Source organism: Heptranchias perlo, chromosome 34, assembly GCF_035084215.1.
Source record: "Heptranchias perlo isolate sHepPer1 chromosome 34, sHepPer1.hap1, whole genome shotgun sequence".
Lineage (NCBI taxonomy): Eukaryota > Metazoa > Chordata > Chondrichthyes > Hexanchiformes > Hexanchidae > Heptranchias > Heptranchias perlo.
This window is the reverse complement of record NC_090358.1, coordinates 7,716,335-7,741,385: the sequence shown is the minus strand read 5'-3', so window position 1 is coordinate 7,741,385 and position 25,051 is coordinate 7,716,335. Positions and strand designations below refer to the sequence as shown.

Below are 25,051 nucleotides of genomic sequence, written 5' to 3'. Positions count from 1 at the left end.
CAGCCTAATACTAGTGGCAGGACAGCCCCACGTACTTGTGTCGATGAAAATGGCGTCCACGTAGATTTTGGTGCAGAGGGAGCCCAGGATGAAGCCACAGGCAGGGCCGAAAACCAAAGTGGTGAAGAGAATTCCTAAAAAGGACAAAACACAAAGTGAAGAAGAGGTAGTTAGTTTCATTTTCCTCTTGCTCTACGTTCAGTCTTGTGGATGAATCTCGGAGTTTAGCTCAGAAATTAACATTGCAAAAATGGCGGACGCACGTACAACACGGTCATGTGATATTACGCTGTCTGCTATTTTAATGCAGCCATTAACCCGATGATTTTCAATGGATTTCTGTCATTGGCGTTCCATTACAATACACCTGCTATTTATGGCTGGATATTTTGTTTGACACCTGTCACACCAGGTGGAAAATTACACAGAGGTAGGAATGGTCGAAAGGAACCCTGAGAAAAACCAGCAGAGGAAAGGCTAAAAATCTAGGCCTCTGGCTCCACCTCCAGCCCTGTTATGAGGGCTGACTTTTGGTACAGCAACAATTTTTAAACTACGAAAAAAGCAATTTTAAGAATAAACCAACAGGCCCCCAGATTACCCAAATATATACAATGAGAATTGGAAAGAAAATAGAAAAACAGGAAATCCGGCCTAGTCAGGCTGCGTGGAGCATCATCCCTCTTTTTAAGCCTGGGATTGGTAAGCGAAGAACTCTTGGATCTATGCCGCAGAATGACCAGGTCTGTTACCCTGCAGGACAGGGAGGGTCAGGTGCAGAGTGAGGGGCAGGGTGAGATAGGAGTGGGAAGGGACAGGATGGGGAAGGATAGGACAGATGCAGAGTTAGGGTCAGGGTGAGGTGGGAGTGGGAAGGGGCTGGATACTATCGAGCCAGAATCGGACCATGGCTTAAATGTTGTTGTTTTCTTTGCTGCTGCTAAAAATTCACTGAAAATCTCAATGAGCTACACACGATAGGACACAGAGATAAAGGGGGAGAAAAAGGACATTGTTTTAACACTTTACATTTTAGAAATTTCTCGACAGCACATTCAAGATCAGACACTTTGAATCAATCTGTCACTGGGGTTGGAGGGATCCTCATTCCCCCTTTAATCAGCTCCATGGCTGGTTAATGGTAGACAGAGTACACTTGACGTGTATGTATTTGGACTGTTTAGTTATGTGCTGTTCTTTCACTCTTCTCCGAGGGGTGCACAGGCTCTGTGAAGTACACTCCCTCCCTTTGTCAGAGGTTCACCACAGGACAATCCCACGACCTTTATGTTGAGGAACACCCTAAGATTAGGCGAGTGACTAGGCAGCCGAGCCTTAGCAACGGTGCAACAATCTGTTCACACTGAGAGAAGCTCGCACTCTGCCTTTGTCCCCTCTGATGTAGAGAATGGTGCCCTCTCGTGGTCACTAATGATGGTGTCCTGGTTATTGTCCGCTCACCGTTCTCGTTGCCAGGATCATCTGGACTGGAGCTTTGCTGCCACCTAATGTCTGTAGTTTTTATAATAACAGTGAGGAAAGGCATGAGTAGGGCTGAGGTAAAGGCTTAAATTTGCCCAGAAACATTCATTTGAAACTTCTTCAAGACAATACAATTCACCGCCTGGATACTGCCACTGAAATCCTGCACATTATTCACCCCATATAGAGGAGAGACTGAGGCAGCGCCCAGTAGGTGGGGTGAGATGGGATAAGACTGCTGGGTCCCCTTCAAATGACAGAAGAAATGGCACAAAGTGGGCAGGACTAGCGAACATGGTAGAGGCATTCGCAATTCATAAACCAGAACTTGGAGGCAGAAGCCCCACCTCAATCGCAAGAGGCTCCCACCCCACCCCAAGTCCCGATCACCCATCACCCCTGTGATCGCTCCCAGTCCAATAATGCCTCGATTTTAAAATTCTCATCCCTGTGTTCAGATACTTCCATGGCCTCGCTCCTTCAGTCCTACAACCCTCCGAGAACTCTGCGCTCTTCTAATTCTGGTCTCTTGCACATCCCCGACTCCCTTCACCTCACTAAGCTCTGGAATTCCCTCCCTTAACCTCGCGCCTGTCTCTCCACTGCTTCTGACCTGTCATGCTGCTTGTCCGACATCCAGTATTAGGTGAGTAGAAATTTGCACCACACTTTAGGAAGGATGTCAATTCTTAGAGAGGGTACAGAAGAGATTTACTAGAATGGTGCCAGGGATGAAGAACTTCAGTTATGTGGAGAGATTGGAGAAGCTGGGATCGTTCTCTTTCGAGCAGAGTTTAAACTGCTGAGTTTCCCATGGGATCTGGGGTATCATGGCCGACCAATTTCTTGCTCCCCTTATGCCCGAATCCCGCCAGTGGTACCAATACACTGGGTGGATGGTTTCCCTAGAGGTCTCTCCATTATCCACCAACTCCCTTTCATTGTGGTGGATAACGGATATTCTGCTGTGTAAACTGAAAGAGCTTCGCCAACCTCAAATTGTGCTTGCTGTACCTTTCTCTACCTGTTTAGAAACACAAGGCATCGCCACGCGTGCATCAAATGTCTTTTCAGAAAAAAGTACAGCCCCAAACAAATAAACTTTACAGAGGTTCACACAGCTGGTAGTGTCCCACCTACTGTTCGACTCCCACTTAGGGCTGTGTCCCACCGACTACTGTCTCTCATCTACTGCCGTCTCTCATCTACTGCCGTCTCCCACTTACTACTGGAATCCCACCTACTGTTCGATTCCCACTTAGTGATGTGTCCCACCGACTGCCGTCTCCCATCCACTGCCGTCTCTCATCTACTGCTGTCTTCCACTTACTGCCGTCTCCGTCTCCCACTTACTGCTGGAGTCCCACCTACTGTTCGACTCCCACTTACTGCTGGAGTCCCACCTACTGTTCGACTCCCACTTACTGCTGCACCAATGTTTCCACCAGCCATCTTGTGGTTGACTGAAGTGTTTAAAACAATTCCTGTTTTAAACCTCGACTGGAAAAGTGATGCTGTATAATAGGGATTGGAACAAAACCACCAGAGCCTCCCTGAAATCTCTCCCAGAGACCGGAGCTGGTGACCCATGAACCACATCTGATAGAATCTAACTTAATAACATCACACTGTGTCCTGCTGCCACCTGTTGGTCAGATAGGTCTATTTCGACTGAGCTTTCTTCAGGTTACTTGTGCTGACCTGGCTGGGTCATTAAAGTAGCCAGAAACTTGGTACACAGCTGTCAACATTGGATGACCCCTAGGTGCGAGATTTTCAGTTGTAGGTTATAGAGCTGAGGAGGTACCTCACACCAGAAACATGAATATAGTTAAATGTACAATCTGTGTTTGTCACATGGGCTCCAGGCATGTGGCCAAATGGCATTAATATAACCTTCTCTTTCTCTTCCCTGTCCTTCTCTGTTTCCTTTTTTCTGTATTTCTCTTTCTCTCCTCACGGTTCTCCTGCGGCGTTGGGATTTACAAGTGGTGTCGCTTGTTATGGAGCCTGGGCTATCCCATAATTCACAGCAGCGGTGAAAGCCCTCTATTAAACTATCTGCCCCGGAGAGATTTTAAGAATTTATTTGTTTCAAATTAAATCTCAAACTCAAGAAGAAATAGTCAGCAATGTAAACAAAGGTCGATATCCAGCCCAGTCTGTGATCAAGAAAGAGAAAAAGGAAGACTTGCATTTATATAGCGCCTTTCATGACCTCAGGACATCCCAAAGCATTTTACAGCTAATGAATTACTTTTGAAGTGTATTCACTGTTGTAATGTAGGAAACGTGGCAGCCAATTTGCGCACAGCAAGGTCCCACAAACAGCAATGTGATAATGACCAGATCATCTGTTTTAGTGATGTTGGTTGAGGGATAAATATTTGCCAGGGCACCGGGGAGAACTCCCCTGCTCTCCTTTGAAATAGTGCTGTGGGATCTTTTACATCAACCTGAGAGGGCTGACGTTTAACGTCTCATCCGAAATGTCACAAAGTATGATAGAAATGCTCTAACTATATCCCCACAGCACACTTTCCAGCACCTGAACAAAAATAAAGGTGTATTTGAATTGACATTGGTTAGGCCACAGTTAGAAACTTTAGCTATCGGGCCTTTAAGTATCTTGGTCCCATTCTCTGGAACTCTCTCCCAAAACCCCTCGACCTTGTCAACTCACTCTCCCCATTCCCATCTTCAAAAGCCTCTTTAAAAGCCATCTTTTATTCATCTCATTGCTCAGTGTCCATTTATCAAACATTTTTCCTTCATAAAAGAAGGAACAGTAACTATAGTCTCCACTGTGCGGTTACTGCCCAGGACCTCTACTGTCTCAAGATCTTTATCCTGCCTGCAGAGCCCATTTGATGTTATGCAGAAGCATTGGAGGTGGATATGGTTCTGTTGGTCTCAGTTCCCGGTTGCTGTGAATCTTCTCTGAGATGTAGATTCCCAAACAACGATGGGTATGATTGTGAACACACAATTGTTTGAAAATTGCAATGAAACTTTTTGTTACCTGGCTGAGGACCTTCCTGATGTCTGGGGAAGGCCTGGGACATAGGAACTGGAGTGAGCAATAGTCTGTACCAGGCAGTGAACGAAAGACTGACAGGCTTGAATTTGTATAGCATCTTACTATCATTTCTCTCAGCAAACTCTCAAAGCATTTCACGTACAACAAATTACCTCAAAGTGACTGTTGTTATGTAACTATGTTGTACACATCAAGATCCCACAAAGGGCCATGAGGTGAATAACCAGTTAATCTGCTTTTGGCGCTGTTGATTGAGAGTGGAATGTTGGCCAGGACACTGGGAGAACTCTTCGAATTGGCGGGCGAGTTAAACATCCCATTTGAAGGTAAGTAGTTCTGACAATGCAGCTACCCCTTCGGAACTGAACTTAAATCCTGGAGTGGGGCTTCATGAAGGATTTTGATAGAGTAAATAAGGAGAAACTGTTTTCAGTGGCAGAAGGGTCGGTAACCAGAGGATACAGATTTAAGGTAATTGGTAAAAGAACTAGAGGCGAGATGAAGAGAATTTTTTTTATGCAGTGAGTTGTTATGATCTGGAATGCACTGCCTGAAGCAGATTCAATAGTAACTTTCAAAAGGGAACTGGATAAATACTTGTTAAGGAAAAATGTTCAGGGCTGTGGGGAAAGGGCAGGGGAGTGGGGCTAATTGAATAGCTCTTTCAAAGAGCCGGCACAGGCAAGATGGGCCAAATGGCCTCCTTCTGTGTTGTATCATTCTATCCAGTGTGAAAACTGTATCGCTGGTTCATACCGGGAAAGGGTGGGGAGGGGGTGGGGGAGGGGGTGGGGGGTGGGGAGTATGGGATGGGTGCGTTCTTGTATTCAGATAAAACAGCAGCCAGCAGAAACCCTTTATATTACTGGGGTGGGATGGAGTGCTTCAGTATTCGGGCTGCAGCAGCAAACACCACTTCACTTACATCACATGGGCCAAATGGGCCACTGGAGGGCTAGTCGCTCCCGGCGACATAAATCTTTGCCAGACACTTTTACATGAAGATGGTGCTCCTTTAAGGATATTTCCCAATAGACTTTAATTCAACACAGCCACACCAAACAGTAGGGGCCTTCCACTCTAAAAGGCCATCCAAAAATACTAACACGCAGGAAAGATTTGTTCTGCATTATGTGTAAGAAAATTGTAAACCCATTGATAAAGGATTATAAAGTTGCGACACACAGTGCATATTGGAATTCATTCAAATTTTTTTCTCTCTGGCCATATCTGAATTTCTTTTACCTCCAACTGGTTCTGATGATGTTCTCGCCTGATACACTAACCTGTTTTTCAGATATTAACTGACCTGCTGTGTATTCCCAGCATTTGCTGCTTTTACTTCAGTTTGAAGAATTCATTGTCTTCTACTCTACCGGCTTTCGTCAGAAGGTCGTGGGTTCGAGTCCCACTCCAGAGACTGGTACCACAAAATCTAGACTAACACTCCAATGCAGTACTGAGTACTGCCATCTTTCAAATGAGATGTTAAACCGAGGCCTCGTCTGCCCTCTCAGGTGGACGTAAAAGATCCTGTGGCACTATTTCGAAGAACAGCAGGGGACGACTCCTTGGTGTCCTGGCCAATATTTGCTCATCAACCAACATCACTAAAACAGATTCAAACGCAAAATACTATAGATACTGGAAATCTGAAATAAAAACACCCTCTTTGCCTTGCACCATCATCCCTTTTGCCATTTAATTACTCCTGCCCTCTATCCTATCACAGATCTTCCCTTTTGTTCTTTCCTCCCCCCTCTCTTCCCCGGCTCTGTATTTGCTTAAAAACTTTAACTCTTTAACATCTTCCAGTTCTGACGAAGGGTCTTCGACCTGAAATGTTAACTCTGTTTCTTTCTCCACAGATGCTGCCTGACTTGCTGAGCATCTCCAGCATTTTCTGTTTTTATTGCACTAAAACCGATTATCTGGTCATTGTGTGTTTGTGGGACCTTGCTGTGTGCAAAATTGGCCGCGTTTCCTACATTCCAACAGTGATAACATTTCATGAGTACTTCATTGGCTGTAAAGCGCTTCGGGACATCCTGAGGTCGTGAAAGGCGCTATATAAATGCAAGTTTCTTCTTACTTTTCCCTCCTCATTATTGTGAGGGGGTGGAATTCTCTCTCTCTCCCCCTCGCGCTTTTGACCCTTCAGTTTGCTGAACAGAATAACCTCCAGGTCATTAGGCTCACACCCCAGCCTTTCTCTCCGCCTATCACTCACAAGCAATCAAGTTGAATGTCACTGCGGTTTTCAAATGGTTGAACATTTGATTCTCCAGCAACAACCCGATAGGCAAAATACACCCTTTGTACAGAACACAAATCCCTTCCCCATATAGCCGAGCTCAATTACATCCAAAGCATTTCAGAGCAGATCATTACTAGCAGATTAATCAAAACCTTCCTCGTCTCGACGCTGAAGCATTTCCCCCAATCTTCTGCCTCTCTCCTATCTTTCATTTCTCCCGTCCCTCTCCTTTCTTACAAAACGTAGTCTGATTGCTTCTTTCTGTCTACCCAAGGCATGGAGGAAATGGCATATCAAAGTAAGGCTGACAGATATTTTAGAAAGACCTCAGGCTTCTAATTAATAAGGAATGACCTAAAAATGCCAGATTTTAATATTCAGATTATTCTGACTAAGATCAAAGCTTTTCTAACTGTGCCGAATGCAGCATGAAATTTATCTCTTCTACCATGAACCTTTTTCCTCAGAAGCACATAATCCACTGAGCAGGCATGTGCTGCATGTCTACGTCCTTCTAAGGCAAATTACTTGGAACACAACTGCAGGGAGCCAGGCCAAGGAGGAATCGTCTTGCTCACTGCAGTGTATGACACGCCACACTGTATTATGTAGTGCTCAAGAATACATGTTTTCCATTATGTGGTTATTCAGCTGCATATCCCAATGGAGTGAGCAGTCTGCAAATAGTTCCATCAGCTGGTGATTTTCATCTGTATGCCATACACCCCATCGTATCCCCTCGCATGACGTTACTTATGTCAGCAAGCTAGCTCTTCCATACGGGCCAAAGTGAGACTAATGCATTCCTCTCATCTCTTTTCCTTGCTCCCTCTCTTCTTTTCCTCTCTCTCACTCTCTCCATTTTTCTTTATCTCTCTTCATAGCCTAGCTGGCTGTGGAAGTTGTTTTGTCTTGCTGGAGACCGAGAGAAAGCAAAAGAGTTCTGCAATGGAAACAGCCCTATCCCATTAATCATTGCACTCGTGGAAGCCCTCTGTTGAAACCATACATCCAATATAACTCTCCAGCGAGGAAAGGAAGGGAAGTGGTGGGAATTACCAGCACAATTCCTACATGTGGGGGGATCACAATCTCAGATAGCCTCACCTCTCCCTATCTCTGTAACCTCCGGCAGCCCGACAACCCTCCCAGATCTCTGCGCTCCTCCAATTCTGGCCTCTTGCACATCCCTGATTTTAACCGTTACGCCATTGGCAGCCGTGCCTTCAGCTGCCTAGGCCCTAAGCTCTGGAATTCCCTCCCTAAACCTCTCCGCTGCTCTACCTCTCTCTCCTCCTTTAAGATGCTCCTTAAAACCTACCTTTTTGACCAAGCTTTTGGTCACCTGTCCTAATACCTCCTTATTAGGTGTCAAATTTTGTTTGATAATTGCTCCTGTGAAGCTCCTTGGGACGTTTTACCAGGTTATACAATTGCATTATATAAATGCAGGTTGTTGTTGTTGTTGTTGTTGTTGCATTCTGACCTCCTTTATGAGAGTTAGTAGAGCTGGTAGTTCTACCCCAGCCATCTTGAAGTAGCTTGTGCTTTGTATACTAAACCTGAAATAATTCACATAACGTAACAGGCATTCCCTTATAAAATTAATTAAGGAATGTACTCATCACTGTCCAACCAGCACAACGCATAATCCTGTTCAGGTAAACAAAGAAACGACTTGCATTTATATAGCGTCTTTCATGACCTCAGGATGTCCCAAAGCACTTCTCAGTTAATGGAATATTTCTGAAATGTAGTCACTGTTGTAACTTAGATAAACACAACTGCCAATTTGTACACAGGAAGGTCCCACAAATGGCAATGAGATAAACGATCAGATAACCTGATTTGGTGGTATTGGTTGAAGGATAAATGTTGGCCGGGACAACTCCCCTGCCGTTCTTCAAATAGTGCCATGAGATCTTGCACGTCCTCCGTGAGGGCAGAGGGGGCCTCGGTCTAACATCTCATCTGAAACACAGCACTGTGACAGTGAAACATTCCCTCAAGGTTGCACTGAACTGTCAGCCTAGATTATGTGCTCAAGTCTCCCAGAGTAGATTGTGACCCCACAACCTACTGACTCAGAGGTGAAAGTGCAATGATTGAGCCAAGGCTGACTCCTGGTAGACAGCAAGAAATGTAAGTTGGAAATATGGTTGCCACCTATCCAATTTTGACCTGGACAGTTTTTAAGAGGTAAACCACGTGTCAAAAGAATTCATTACTCCCCCATCTCCACTCCCTCCATTTACTCATAATATGCAGATATTAAATATTGAGGTTTTCAATTAAGATCTAAGGCAGCAAGGCAAACATTGGAACAGAAGTCTGAGATCCCAGACCTGCTCAGTCTGGAATTGGTTAAAAAGTGGTGATGTTAAAAATGAATTATATATTACGGGGGGAATGCAGGCCTGTGGATTTGGGCCAGATGAATTCTGGATTGACTTGGTCTAGTTTAATGCTTGACCTGTTCACATAAAAGAACTGACTCAAGATGTGAAACTTTCAGGTTCCCACTCCTCCAACATTTGTCACTGTGTCAGCAGCTTACTTGATGTATTGCGGAAATTTCAATTATTCTGAGGAAATCATAGTTGCTCTGAATGGCATTTCTGATCTGGAGTTATTCCAAATGAAGACAAGTTCTTTGAGTCTATTCATCTGAATTAGTTGTAGGTTTAGACTGAACTGGAATCAACTGACTTTGGAAAGAGCAGTGTTATTCACCTCTTATTGAGGGCTTCAATCCTAGTTTTCTTGGTGAAGACCACCCTCATTAATACACTGCAAATTAATGGAATGAGGGTCCACAGTTTCACTGCAGCCCTTTCAGAGGTCCATGGGAACTGGGATGATGCTACCTCCCAACAGCAAATTTGCCAACCCTCCAACCCCGTCTTATATTGAAGAGCTGAAGGGGAAGAGAACATCATCGAATCCCAGCTCAGTCAAGATTCCACGACTGGACAGGCTGTGCCTGGAGGCCCGGAGGCACAAAAGGCAACCAGTCTTCTCAGGGCACAAATGATTGGGGAGGGGGACAAGCCTCTGGGGAGTAACATGTGTACTAGTGGTACAGATATTCCAGGGCTTTAGTTCAAACTCTGATGGATTTAATTTTTGATGTTAGATTTCTGGTGTCATGTTTATGATGTCAGGGGACTCCGTAGTATGGAGGGGAAGGGGGCATTGGCATCCCAAGAAAGATTAACCCTGATTTAGGTTATTTGTATTGTATGTACCTTCATTCCAATGCCAAACTATATGGGCAAGACCAAAATTTGGAGAGTCCTGACTATCCACCAAATTCCATTATCCATCTGTGTGTGTATGGGCAGTGGGGGGGGGGGGGGGGGGAGAAAAGTGTTCCCCTCCATTGTGGGCGATAATGGGAAGGGGGAGTTTCACAGTGGATGATGGGGGAGGGTTTACAGTGGGAGATAATGGGAAGGGGGAGTTTCACAGTATTTCAAAGATGAACATCAGAACACAGGAGTGTTAAAAAGGCCATTCTACTGGTCCCACTCTTTTTTCAGAAACCAATCTATATTTTTATCTTTCCCTACCTCAAACCCATTTCCCTCCACTCCTTGCTCAATCGGAAGTGATTCAGTCTGTGTTGAGTTAGCTGATCTCAGTGGGGTTGGCACTCGGGGCACTACAATTGGCCTTAAGCCCCATGGGATAGGAAAGGGGGGGGGGATAAAAAAATCAGCCAGGGTTCAAGCTCCTTATCACACCCCTTTTATAAAATTAATTCTCAGGATATGGGTGTCATTGGCAAGGCCGACATTTATTGTCCATCTCTAGTTGCTCTGAGAAAGTGGTGATACAACTCAGGGGCGAGCAAGGCCACTTCAGTGGGCAGGTGAGTCAACCACGTGGGTGTGGGACAGGAGTCACATCTAGGCCAGTCTGGGTAAAGACAGTAGGTTTGTCTCTCCAAAGTACATTAAAGGTGTCAGTCGTGGCTCAGTGGTAGCACTCTCACCTCTCATTGCGAGGTGCCGTCTTTCAAATGAGACGTTACACTGAGGCCCCGTCTGCCCTCTCAGGTGAACGTAAAAGATCCCATTGCCTTATTTCGAAGAAGAACAGGGGAGTTCTGGCTAACACTTATCCTTCAACCAACATCACTAAAACAGATGATCTGGTTATTATCACACTGCTGTTTGTGGGATCTTGCTGTGCGTAGATCAGTTGCCCCGTTTCCTACATTACAACAGCGACTACACTTCGAAAGTATTTCATTGGCTGTGAAGTGCCTTGAGGTCGTGAAAGGGTGCTACATAAATGCAAGTCTTTCTTTCTAATGAAACAGTTGGGTTTTTATAACAATCCCACTGCTTCATGCTCACTTGTTTTAAAAGCTGATAGCAGCTCTTTATTTCCAGATTTTTAAAATCTGAATTCAAATTCTGAAATTGCCATGGTGGGATTTGAACTCACAAAAGCGCCAGTGCCCATAACCACTCCGTGTACCCATCAGGTGACAGAGTGCTGGAAAGCCTGCGCATATGTGGGCATCGGGCGAGGACTGGATTAAATCAGCTGCACTGCAATCTGTCTGCAACGCAAGTGCGACTGTGTAGCTGCTGCACGTAAATTCCAGACTGCTGGTTATTTCTAGCCTGCTGCAGGAAAACGCAGCAAATAACGCAGCCGACGTCAGACCCCGACCCCATTCATCTTGCGGAGGTTTTTGATGAAGCTTTTACCACCTTGGGACGGGCAGATCATTGCACCGAGGGCTAGCCGAGACACTCTGCTGAAAATAGACACTGCGAGTAAATCGGGGGTAGTGTGGGGGATGACCCAGTTGGAAACTATTGAGGGAAGATGCAAACATCTTGCAGCTCGCGTTTGCAACTGATGGATGTTGCGATTTCTAAAAATGTACTGGGAAGAATGTGACTCAGAGCTCTCATTTCTGGCCACAATTTGTGAGAGAGGGCACAGGGCAACACTGCACAGACTTCGGCTGTCAGGTTTTCAGTCGTGAGTCAAACACCTGTAGCATCCAATGGCAACATAACATGCTTAAAAGTAGCAAGCTGCAATCTTACGTATGGCACTAAGGACACCCAAGGGCCATTAATAAAGTCATCTCTCCTTTTTCTCATTCTCCTTTCCGCTTACATTTCTCTTCCTTTTCTACTGTTTCCCTTTCACTCTTCGCAGCTCACCTGGCTGCGGGAGTTGTGAGCGTTTTCTTTTGTTGGGATAACATTGGAAGCATCATAATTAACCTCAGAGTAACCAGGCTGGGGAGAATGCTCTCTCTCTCCCTTCAGAGCCTTAGAAGGCAAGAGGTAGCAATGGAGGTAGAGCTATCCCAACATTCATAGCAGTTGAGAAAGGCCTGTATTAAAGCTACAGCCCAGCGAGTCAGAGCAAGAGAAATGTTGGGAATTACCTACAGAGGGTATAAGGCAAAGTCGCAGTCCTCTGGTGGGAGTTTGTAATCTGAGCTGCGATTCTTCCGCTCAATGCGGGCAAATTGGTTGCCCTGATACCAAAGATAGGAACTAGAGAAATGTACCACTGTCCTCTCAATATTGTCTGCTGTGTGAGAAGGATATGCTGATAGGGTTAGATGAAGTGGGGTGGGAGGGGGTTCGTGTGGAGCATAAACACCAGCACAGATCAGTTGGGCTGAATGGCCTGTTTCTGTGCTGTGCATTCGATGTAATTCTATGTTAAGGGATCGATGAACAATGTCTCTTTGGAGTTCAGTCCTACTTTTTGTTCTGTGGGTGACAGGAAAGCATCTTTTCCAACAGGGGTGAGGTGGGAAAAGAATCAGAGTTAGGTACGCAGACCAGGAAAGTCCCATTTTTGATTCCTGGTCTGTGCTGAGTTGGCTAAGTTCAGCTGGGATAACATTGGAAGCATCATAACTTGCCTCAGAGTAACCAGGCTGGGGAGAATCAGTCAGGATTCGCAAAGTGCATCACTAACCAGTGACCCCTGTTGGAAAGTGGATGTGTGGGTGTCGGGTGAGGACAGGATAGGGCTCAAACAGTCCACCAACTCTCTAGGCTCACACATCAAGAATGGCCAAATACGTGCACATTCCAGCAGGGGTCGCGGTGCTGCGATCAAGATTGGGAGACCTGGTTGGTATTCCCTCTCTGCAGCACTGGGACACTTGAGGCCAATTGCAGCGGCCTCACTGCCATCCGGACTGAGCACAGGCCAGTGACCAAAGCTGGGATCTTCCTGGCCTGTAAGGCTCGGTGCATTTACCCACAGAGCCACAGGGGTACCTGTTATCTAGGGTTATTTCACACGTACAGGAGCTAACAGTCACACAACAGCTGTGGTTACACGGTGGTATCTAATATCACATCAGTTCCATGTAATAGGAACTTTATTTCTGCTAGCGAATCTCTTGGCGGCTTCGCCAGGGACCATTTCTTTATGCAGGGGTGGTGATGAACTGCAGCAGGTCGCCAGGAAGGATGGGCTGAGGTTGTAATGAGAAAATGGTACGGTTGGTATGCTGAAAGTATGAGATCAAATGGGTTGATGGGCTTTTTCATCCAAATTGATCCTGGAATCAAAAGGCCTTCTATGGGAATCTGTATGGGTCCCAGCTGTGTTCCATGGAATTCATGGATATCTTTCCATCCCCTTCCCTAACCAAGGGACATTGAGAGGACTTAGCTGCTAACTGCTGCTATGAGAAACAGGAAAGTGTCACACTAGTGCAGAAGGGACGATCTTCCGAGATTGGGACTGAGGTACTATTTTGTCCAACATAGAAGGAGCTTTACTCCGCGTCTAAACTATGTTGTACCTGACCTGGGAGTGCTTAATCGTGCAGTATAGAGAGAACTGAACTCTGCATCTAACCCATTCCTGGACGAGCTCGATTCTGACACACTGTGAAAGCTGTCCATTCCCCAGCACTAGCAACCCTGACCCTAATAATCATTTTAAAAAAAGCCATGAAAGGTGCAAGAAACCAAAATGTACCCCCCTATGTTTAGGTCTAGAAATTTTGCCTTAAAAGGCAAAAAAGCTCCTGTAAAACAGTTTGACGACGATTTCTTTTTCAATGCTCCACTTGTCAGTTTTGCATATAAGATTAGTCACTTATTGATCTTCATGCACTGAGGCTGAATTAATGGCCCTGCAGTTAGCAAGTAGATTACTGTGGTAAAATTTAATAGTCCTTTTAAAAAGAAAAATGGTCTGATTTAATTAATTACAAAAACTCAAACACAGCAGAATGGATTTCTGTCAATTGATCTCAAATGTAGGCCCTTGGGGGGGGAGGGGGGAGACAGAAACACAATACTGCAACCTTAGAGACTGCTACTAACAACTGTTATGCCAGCTTCACAGCAAATAGTTGGCTCTGAGTCTGTGTTCCAGGGCCCACATGCTTAGAATCATAGAATCTTACAACACAGAAGGAGGCCGTTCGGCCCATCATGCCTATGCCAGCTCTTCGAAAGCGCTATCCAATTAATCCCTCTCCCCTGCTCTTTCCCCATAGCCCTGAAAATTTTTCCTTTTCAAGTATTTATCCAATTCTCTTTTGAAAGTTACTATTGAATCTGCTTCCACCACTCCTTTCAAGCAGGACATTCCTGATCATGACAACTCACTGGGCAAAAAAAAATTCTCCTCATCTCCCCCTTGCTTCTTTTGCCAATCATCTTAAATCTGTGTCCTCTGGTTATTGACCCTTCTGCCAGTGGAAACAGTTTCTCCCTATCTACTCTACGAAAGCTCTTTCATAATTTTGAACACCTCTATTAACTCTCCTCGTAACCTTCTCTGCTCTAAAGAGAACAATTTTCAGATCCTCTAGTCTCTCCACTTAACTGAAGTCCCTCATCCCCCGAACCATTCTAGTAAATCTCCTCTGCACCCTCTCCAAGGCCTTCATATCGTGCTGTAATGTGGTGCCCAGAATTGGACACAATACTGCAGCCTCTTGAATTTGCCTGCTATATGCTGAGTTAGCTGATCTCAGCCGAGGTGCTACAGTTGCTTTCAGTGCCTTCTAGATTGGGGATAGCTCCTGCTATCCAGTGTTCCCTGCTGGGACTGTGTGTAGGTACGACATTGGTGACTATAGGTTTGACCTTACATCCGGTGCTCTCCGTGGTTGAATGACCTTCCAACCGCACTGCCTAGTTACACACATGAAGAATGACCACTTGTGTGAAGTATTGGAAGGCTCATGCCCAAGGAGACGTTCGCTGGCATGGGTCAGCGGCTTGAGGGGGTCGAGGGGGGGAAGGGAAAAGGGAAAGAAGCTGTCTGCCAAAGTTGGGGATGAGGTTCTATTTTCCTGTTATTTTCTCTTCCCTTCTGAAGGCACTGACTCGTGCCGGGATTTGATTTCATGACTTTCATGACCACCAGCTAACCTGGACCCTTATCCCAGGTGCTCAACCTTGACCTGCTGGACTGGCCAAACCCACTGCGCCGCCCAGTCCTTCTCACATTTGCTTGGACCCAGTACGAATGGGAATCACTCAGACAACATGAATGGGGCATACACCCTGCAATTCATCAGGAATTCACCGGCCATTTGACTCCCAAGTTTAGGCCACATTATCTAATGCTGAATACGTTTCTCACGCAATTTTTGAAAAAAAATTATAAAGTTAAATCGAAATAATATTGGAAGTCCTGCAGGCTTTGTGAAAGTCACCTTCTAGTGTACTTTCTAAACAACATCCGTGGGTGGACTGTACCCCCGGAGGTCTGATTTACTTTCTTCTGTTCATGATTGTTATTGTTCCTGGATGAGGCATCAGTTTTTATCCTTCCTTTTGAGTTTTTTCCCCACAAATATTGTACTCTTTAATAGAAATTTATCAGATTCCAAGTGTCCTACAGGAATTTTGGCAAGGAAAATAGAACCAACAAAACAACAGCCTTAGTAACTAGAAACTAACACAACAACCACAACCAACAAAACCTCAAACACCGCAACAACCAAGAGCTAGCACAACGGATCACCATAACCCCCAACCATCACAACCAACACTAGCTCATAACCACCAACCAGCAATGGTTTTCACTTGGATAAGTGACCCTCACTTACTAGGATATCTCAAGGATGCTCCTATAATGGGATGGGCAGAAGATATGGACGATTATTCCGGGAGGGGGGAGTAAAGAGAGAGGTTTTTAAAGGATTTCAAAAGAAGTAAGAGAGGAAGTAAGGGGATGTGGTTTTAAGAGAGCGTTCCAGAGGACAAACAGAAAGTAAGACTTGCATTTATATAGCGCTTTTCATGACCTCAGGACATTGCAAAGCGCTTTACAGCCAATGAAATATACCAGGATGCAGTGACTGAAAGATCAAACTGTGTTCACTGTTTTGGAACAGCAAGTTAGTGCCCTTCTGCCCTATTCTCTATCACATAATGTGGAACATTTGTGAACCTTGAACTCGGATTATTGGAAAGATGAATGAAGGCAACTCCTTGAACTAGAGAGGAATTATACGTTCACAGAATTTTCAGAACCAAATCAAAAACTTAGAATGCTTTTGATTTTCTTTGAAACAGGTCACGGTGTAGAAGGATGGTTTAAAAAAAATGGCACCCACCCTACCCAATGGCTGACCTGCTATTGGCAGTGTGTGGCTCAGCCATGCAGGCCAGGAAGATACTTGGTTCCATCCCCAGGCTGTACTGAGGTAGCTGATCTCAGTTTTAAGTCTAGCCTACCCCAAGACTGACAAGGTACAATAGTGGGATAATTCCATTGGTCTATTTATGGTAAAGCACCCTGTTCTTTCCCACTCCAGTGAGCCAAAGCCATTATTATACATGGCATGGGTGCCTGCAGGATCTATTCTCCAGAAATTGCTTGATAAAGTAAAATTATTGCAAATGTAATCCAAGCAAACAAAGCGGTCGCCAGCTTCAGCTCATTTTCCGCATTACGAACTTTCTTGTCACTATCCTTACTCCATCATATTCCTGGACAACTTGCCCCCTATTCCATGTCTCTGTCTTTTTAGTTGAATCTGTCTCCTCCTCAGTCATCTCACCTAAAAGATTTGGAAGAGCGCGATGGGAAAAAATGCTGTCCTGTCAAAGCTGTGGACACATCTAAGCTCATGTCCTCTTTCCCTGCTGTAACCTTTCATGTCCATCTGTTTATTAATTCTATATTATGGCAGATGCTCCTCAGAACTTTACTCCCTTGTTCACCCTAAGTTCCAAAATACTCCATCCTTGAAACAACATTCAAGAAGCTCGACGCTATCCAGAACAAAGCAGCCCGATTGATCGGCATCCCATCCATTAGCTTGTATATCCACTCCCTCCACCACTGGCACACTCGCTGCAGTGTGTACTATCTACAGTCGGGGAACACTTCAGCAGTCAAGGACATTCAGCCACCGACCTTCGGGTAAGCGTACTCCAAGGCAGCCTTCGAGACACACGACAACGCAAAATCGTCGAGCAGAAATTGATAGCCAAGTTCCGCACCCATGAGGACGGCCTCAACCGGGATCTTGGGTTCATGTCACGCTACACGTTACCCCACCAGCGAACAAATGTTATCTGTTTTTAATATAACGGGTCAGTTGCTGTCTTTTCTATGTTTCTACCTCTCTATCTCTGTTTTTTTTTTGTTTTTTTTTGTGGTGATTTGTATATTCGGAGACCTTGCAGGTAACACCTGTCTGTCTGCACACTGATTGCCTTGGCAACGGGCAGTTGAAAAAACTGTCTGTAATCACCAAGCATTGTTCTGTGATTTATAAATGCGATTTCATTTCGAGGATTTAATTTCCAACAACGTTCACCTGAGGAAGGAGGAAGCCTCCGAAAGCTTGTGAATTTAAAATAAAATTGCTGGACTATAACTTGGTGTTGTAAAATTGTTTACTACTATCTACAGGACGCACTGCAGCAACTCGCCAAGGCATCTTCGGTAGCACCGCCCAAGCCCATGATTTCCACCACCTAGAAGGACAAGTGCATCAGGTGCATGGGAAACACCACCAGCTCCAAGTCCCACACCATTACCTCCAAGGACGTATATTGCTGTTCCTTGATTGTTGCTGGGTCAAAATCCTGAAACTCCCTACTTAACAACAGCACTGTGGGAGTACCTTCACCACACAGACTGCAGTGGTTCAAGAAGGAGGCTCACCACCACCTTCTCAAGGGCAACTGGGGATGGGCAATAAATGCCGGTCTTGCCAGCGATGCCCACATCCCGAGAATCAAATAAAAAAGCTCTTCCTCCTCCCTGCATCCTCACTGTGTTGAAATCAAAACTCATCGCACCATCTCTTACTCTAACTCATTCATTCCCAGGACGTTAAATCTGTGGAACTGTTTTGCACATTTTCTTGTCTTGCCTTTTCCCTACAATCTGCAGACTTTTAAAATCTGAGCTCAGCACTGCCCTACCACCATCACTTGATTCACCTGGTCTTTCCCATTCTTTACAACCTTGGCGGTGCCCTGAACTATGGGTCCTGCCCACTCACCTAGCAAAATCCATAGCCCACATCACTGGATCAATCAACCATTGAGGATAGGTGTCCAGCCGTATCGGGGACAAGGGGGATTTATTTGTGTTATGTATGTCTTGAAATGTGGCATTACAGAAATGCAGCAAGGCTTCTCAAGAACGGAAAACCAATTTTCTCCGCTCGTCTCCTGAAGCTGCTGACTGCTGAGGGCTTACGGTTCCAAAAGTACTGATGTTTCTCCATTACCTCACCGAAGGGACCATTCTTCACGTGTCAGCACAGACGGAGAATTTCAGCAGGATATTCGACTGTATAGGGCATCACAGCTGAGCCCAGTCCTGCCCCTCACTCATGGTGCACCCACGCACATTGAGGCAGATTTTTCTCCTTTATGCTGGGGCATAAATAATCATTTGGGCAGAGAATATAGCGGGAAATTGGGCAGGGAGGATCACAGGCTGGTAACAGAATGCACCCCTCCCGAGGTGATTACATATGCCAAGTGAAAAAGTGGCACTTCTCCCCTAAACCTTTCCGTCCCCCTCCTGTCCAAATTGAGTTCAGATATTGCAGTGGATTCCAGGGATTAAAACTGGGACCTCCTGGCCTTCATTATGCAGTTCCACTCTGTAGGGGATGGTCTCCCAGTGCGTGGGACACTTAGGAACTGAGCAATGAGGAGAGCTGGACAGTTGGTAAACTAAGCAGCCTGTGCCCAAATGTCCTCTGCCAGCCCTTCACTACTACATCGTTACTGGCAGCAGGAGCTAGGGGGAGGATTAATTTTCTTTTATTGCAGGAGGTAGATAAAATTCCAAACACAGGTGGTCCTTTTACCTCCCACTGGAAAAGCAGGAGATTTATGTCTGAAACCTGAGTAGATATTGAAAAAGCACAGGGTCACCTCGAATATCGGCCAAAAAGTTAAACATTCACAGCACATAAAGAGCTGGCTCCTCCTTACGGTACTGCAGTAGACTTGCAGGTGACCAGTGGCAACTGCTATAGTTGTCTATGTGTGTGTTAAGTTTTTTGAGTTAAGCACGTGGCCACAAAGCCACAGTCCATGTGAAACTCAGATAGTCTTACTGTTGGACTGCATCCCAGATACAGACGCTGATGTACTCTCTGGAAGTACTCCCGTAAATCCATTACGTTCAGGATATTTACGACTTTTAATATAAATCTAGATGATCCCTTGTGGCACTGCTCTTGAGGGGTTGGGCGTACGGTTTGTGATATCTTGCTACTAAGCCTGTCCCTTTAAGGCTGCTGCTTCCTGCCAAATTTTTTTTTTATTCGTTCATGGGATGTGGGCGTCGCTGGCAAGGCCAGCATTTATTGCCCATCCCTAATTGCTCTTGAGAAGGTGGTGGTGAGCCGCCTTCTTGAACTGCTGCAGTCCGTGTGGTGAAGGTTCTCCCACAGAAATGGGTAGAAGCCAAGGTCAATCAGAGCAAATATTTTCAAACTTTTCTGTATGAGAAAACACTTATATCCTCCTAGGGTCTCCCACTGATAAATGTTTTTTTTTACGATGAACCCTTTTTGTGATCAGTGCATCATACTGTGTGGAAATGGGTAATCGCAGAGAGGTCAGTTAGTTCATTGTCTGTCTCCTGACTTTTCTGTTTTTTGGCAAAGACTGGTTTCCTCCCGCAAATTTCTCCCCTTCTCTTCTGACGCAACTGCCCCTCCAGTATTTCACCCAAATGGCCGTTCTTCATGGGTGAGACTGGACAGGCACACTTGGGGACTCCCCTAAGCCTTTTACATGCCAATCTGCATCTAAGCTCTCTGGACATGGGCAAGAGGAGTCTGCCCCTATAGGGAGAGAAGGTGCATTGGGTCAAACCCTGTGGGTAATCCACCTTCCATAGTCGAATAACCTGTCAACCGGAAGTGGATGATCGCCCCCTGGTTGTCTAGACTTGCAGTTTTCGTTTTGGTCAATGGGGCATCTGACATGTGCAGAAACCTGTCAACTTGTTTAAGAGTCTCTAAAGTAAGTGACAGAGAAATCTACACAGGTGAAGTTACTTTGTACCCGATATGGAGTACATGTTCTCTCCCCATAGGGGCACACCCCACTTACCCATGTCCAGAGAGCTTAGTCACAGATTGGTACATAAAAGGCTTCAGGGAGCCCAAGTGTGTGCAAAGGAACTGCTGACGTTTAAGCAGCTAAAGATATTGTACCCTACCAGCACAGAACACTGATGAGCTTTGGCTTCTTGTTCAGCCAAGACCATCCTACCAGATAGGTCTCTGACTTGCCGGGCTATCTAAAACCTAATGGAAATAATCACGTTTGAGCCCTCATGAGACAGATAGCAGGTATTGGAGTCCCCAACAAACACCATGGTGAGCAACATAACTCAGTGTAAATGTGTGAGTGCATTGGTATCATTTTCTGGACCACACCATGAACACCATACCCATCCCCTACCAATTGGTGGTCCCACCAGTTGGATATGTGGAGCTTTAGCAGCACTTGTGTCTGAAAACCAACATGGTAGGCACTGGATCCTAGGTATGTGAGCACATGCTCCAATACCCAACCTCCATATAACACCTCCCAGCAGCTGTCATCCCAAGTCTCGGAGTTTATTCAATGGACCTCTGCCTTCAGTGTGATGGGAGGCCTGACACAGTGTGGCTTGCGACGTGTCTACCACCTTAATGTTCTAGATGACAAAGTACAAGTCTCAAACATGAAGAATGGCTACTTGGGTGATCAGTTTGTGTCATTTTATGAATGGTAGTAGAAATCTGGAACTCTCTCCCCCAAAAGGCTGTGGATATGAGGACAATTGGAGCTTTCAAGACCAAGATCGATAGATTTTTGTTAGGTATGGGTATTGAGGAATATGAAACAAAGGCAGGTAATTCATGCAGATCTAAATGAATGGTGGAACAGACTCACTGGGCTGAATGGCCTACTCCTGTTCCTAAAGTTCCTAGATTAAAATGCATTGAAAATAAAAGAATATTGCACTGATGCACTGAATGAATTTAACTCAGGAGAAATACGTCAGATTATGGATTTTTCACTGGTTTGATTTTCTGCATGTGAGGGGAGAAGTGATGAGCCAACAGAAGTGATGAGCCAACATGAGCAGCTCGCATCCATCAACGGGGGAATCAATACAACCGTTCTGTATCCCAGTTTGTCATTTAGTTGCGACAGAATCAGAGCCTGATTTAAACAGAAATTAAAAGCTCTGCAGACTGGTCAAAGGAGCAACTCGTCCTCATCTTCAAATCCCTCCATGGCCTTCACTCCACTGCATCTCAACAATCTTCTCTAGGATGCACCTTCTGCTTTTCCAATTCTGAACTATGATGCACTCCCTAATCCCCATGAGTGCCACAGCATTCAGCCACCACACCCCTGCACTCTGGCATTCTCTTCTTAATATTCTTCTCCTCATAAAAACAGGAGTAGGCCTTTCAGCCCCTCGGGCCTGCTCCTCCATTTAATTAGATCATGGCTGATCTGCACCTTAACTCCATTTTCCTGCCTTTGCTCCATATCCTTGATACCGTTCCCTAACAAAAAATCTATCAATACAACCTGTCCTCATAATTTAACCTCTACGCTTTGGTATCATTCTGGTGAATCTGTGCTGCACCCCCTCCAAGGCCACTATGTCCTTCCTGAAGTGCGGTGCCTAAATTGAATGCAATACTCTAGATGGGGTCTGACGAAGGCTTTGTACAACCGAGGTATAACTTTCTCCCTTCAAAAGCCTTCTCAAAAACTATCCCTTTCATTCTGCCTTTGGGCACTTCCTCTAATTATAGAATCATAGAATCATAGAAGTTTACAACATGGAAACAGGCCCTTCGGCCCAACATGTCCATGTCGCCCAGTTTATACCACTAAGCTAGTTCCAATTGCCTGCACTTGGCCCATATCCCTCTATACCCATCTTACCCATGTAACTGTCCAAATGCTTTTTAAAAGACAAAATTGTACCCGCCTCTACTACTGCCTTTGGCAGCTCGTTCCAGACACTCACCACCCTTTGAGTGAAAAAATTGCCCCTCTGGACCCTTTTGTATCTCTCCCCTCTCACCTTAAATCTATGCCCCCTCTTTATAGACTCCCCTACCTTTGGGAAAAGATTTTGACTATCTACCTTATCTCTGCCCCTCATTATTTTATAGACTTCTATAAGATCACCCCTAAACCTCCTACTCTCCAGGGAAAAAAGTCTCAGTCTATCCAACCTCTCCCTATAAGTCAAACCATCAAGTCCCGGTAGCATCCTAGTAAATCTCCACTATTCTCCACTATTTCCTGCTCAGTAAGTTGAAGTATTCCTGACAGAATCAGTAATATCACCAATTTGCAGCTAACATGTCCATTGGAGTTAGACACGGACAGGGACCTCAGTGGTGTTTCCAAGTTCATCCCATTTAAACGGCTTGCATGAGCAGGACTATTACATAGAATTACATTGAATTTACAGCACAGAAACAGGCCATTCAGCCCAACTGGTCTATACCGGTGTTTATGCTCCACTTGAGCCTCCTCCCACCTTACTTCATCTCACCCTATCAGCATATCCTTCTGTTCCTTTCTCCCTCATGTACTTATCTAGCTTTCCCTTAAATGCACCTATGCCTCAACTATTCCATCAAGTTCCACATTCTAACTACTCTCTGGGTAAAGAATTTTCTCCTGGATTCCTTATTGGATACATTAGTGACTATCTTATATTTATGGCCCCCAGTTTTGGACTCCCCCACAAGTGGAAACATCTTCTCTATGTCTACCCTATCCTTCATAATTTTAAAGACTTCTTTTAGGTCACCCCTCAGCCTTTTACTTTCTAGAGAAAAGGGCCCCAGCCTGTTCAGTCATTCAATTGCTCAGGAATCTGCGCTCGCTCCAAATTGGAGAAGGGCATGGGGGGAGGGGCTGTTCAAAGGAGCGATGATCACAGCGGTATTGGTAAAGGAGAGACTGAGATGGAGAAAGAAGAAAAATTAAAGCCTGAAATGAGAGAAGGCTCACCTATTCGATGGTAAGCTTTTTCTTGTATTTTGTCCAGCAGTATGAACAGTTTTAGAAGAGCCTGTCCAGATATGGGAGCGATATTCAGTTCTGGTATGGACTTGGGCTGTGTGGAGAGTTAAGACTTGTTGAAGGGAAAATTGTTTGGTATGGAAGAGGAAACCAAGCTTCTTGGAGGTAGGTTGAGTAATAGAGATGTTTATTGGTTTGCTATGTTGAGATTTCAGTGGGATTTTCTCTGATTTCAGTTGCAACTGAGCTTTTCTAGGGGCAATTGTCAAGAGGAAAGGTTTAATGGCCTCACGTTGGTCTTTAAAGCTTGTTGATAACCTGCACTGATAGTTGGAAGCAATCCAACCTCAATGAAACATCAATTACAGGTCACCTTTAGCAGCAGCTTGAGTCTAATTGATGTCAAAAATCTAGGACAAATAAATTTACCTCTCATTTTTAGCTGCTTCTTTCTCATCAATTTGAGATACTCCTCCATGTGTGATTCCACTATCAATAAAGGAGGGAAGATAGGCAGGCAATCTGCTTCTAACCCTCTTCCAAACCACCCTGATCCTGAAGTGTGTAACACTATGCCAACTATGGAAACAAATTCATCCTCACAATTATTGCTCTACTCTCTCATACCTCAGTGATAATGGGGGAGGGGTGGCCACTAACGACTCCTCACAGGGGTTACCCTATCTTTTCTGAGAGGTTGTTGGGTTGGCCCAGCATTCTTGTGTTGCCCAGGGCAGATCCACTGAACACCCATTTCCCTCTCATATCAACTTGCCCATCCCTCTGTAGGAGGTGTGCTGTGGAGTTAGTGAAGGAGATCGGAGGTCTTTGTATGATAGGCCTTTGGCCTCCATGAAGGAGCCCAGACTGCTTGCTGCTTTTCCGGCCCTAGGCAGAGGGCAAACATCACTCACTTGGATTACACATACATAGATGCTTGGTTCACATGCTGGCGGTAGCGGTGATGATGGCAATAGTAGTGTTGATGGCGGTAGCGGTGATAATGACGATAGTGGTGATGATGGTGGGGGTAGTGGTGATGATGGGGGTACTGGTGATGATGGCGGTGATGGTGATAGCAGTGGTGATGATGGCGGTGATGGTGATAGCAGTGGTGATGATGTTGGGAGTAGTGGTGATGATGTTGGGGGTAGTGGTGATGTTGGTGGTGGTGTTGGGGGTAGTGGTGATGGTGGTGCTAGTGGTGATGGTGGGGGTAGTGGTGATAATGTTGGTAGTGGAGGTAATGGTGGTAGTGGTGATGATGACGATAGTGGTGGTAGTGGTGGTGATGATGGTGGTAGTGGTGATGGTAATGGTAGTGGTGATGGTGGGGGTCGTGGTTATAGTAGTGGGGGTAGTGGTGATGGTAGTGGTGATGATGATGGTGGGGGTAGTGGTGATGATGGTGGGGGTAGTGGTGATGGTAGTGGTGATGGTGGGGTAGTGGTGATGGTAGTGGTGATGATGATGGTGGGGGTGGTGGTGATGATGTTGGAGGTAGTGGTGATGGTGGGGGCAGTGGTGATGATGTTGGGGGTAGTGGAGATGGTGGGGGTAGTGGTGATGGTAGTGGTGATGATGATGGTGGGGGTAGAGGTTATGATGTTGGGGGTAGTGGTAATGGTGGTGGTAGTGATGTGAGGGTTGCATCTTCTCACCACAAACAACAAAAGTTGTCCTGGTTTAAGCATTGCAGGGGATTGACCCCTTATTTTATATCTTTCGATTTTTTTCTCCCACGTCCCCTGTTTT

The 25,051-nt window shown here is 45.4% G+C and overlaps 1 protein-coding gene across 1 annotated transcript in view; it reads right to left on the bottom strand.

Moving 5' to 3' along the window:
* slco3a1a (solute carrier organic anion transporter family member 3A1a) overlaps positions 1–25,051 on the bottom strand; it is a 147,816-nt gene that overhangs the window by 33,002 nt on the left and 89,763 nt on the right. The window contains exon 4 of the mRNA XM_067971151.1: positions 36–134. Coding sequence (XP_067827252.1) covers positions 36–134 — 99 coding nt within the window. The remainder of the gene's footprint in view (positions 1–35; positions 135–25,051) is intronic.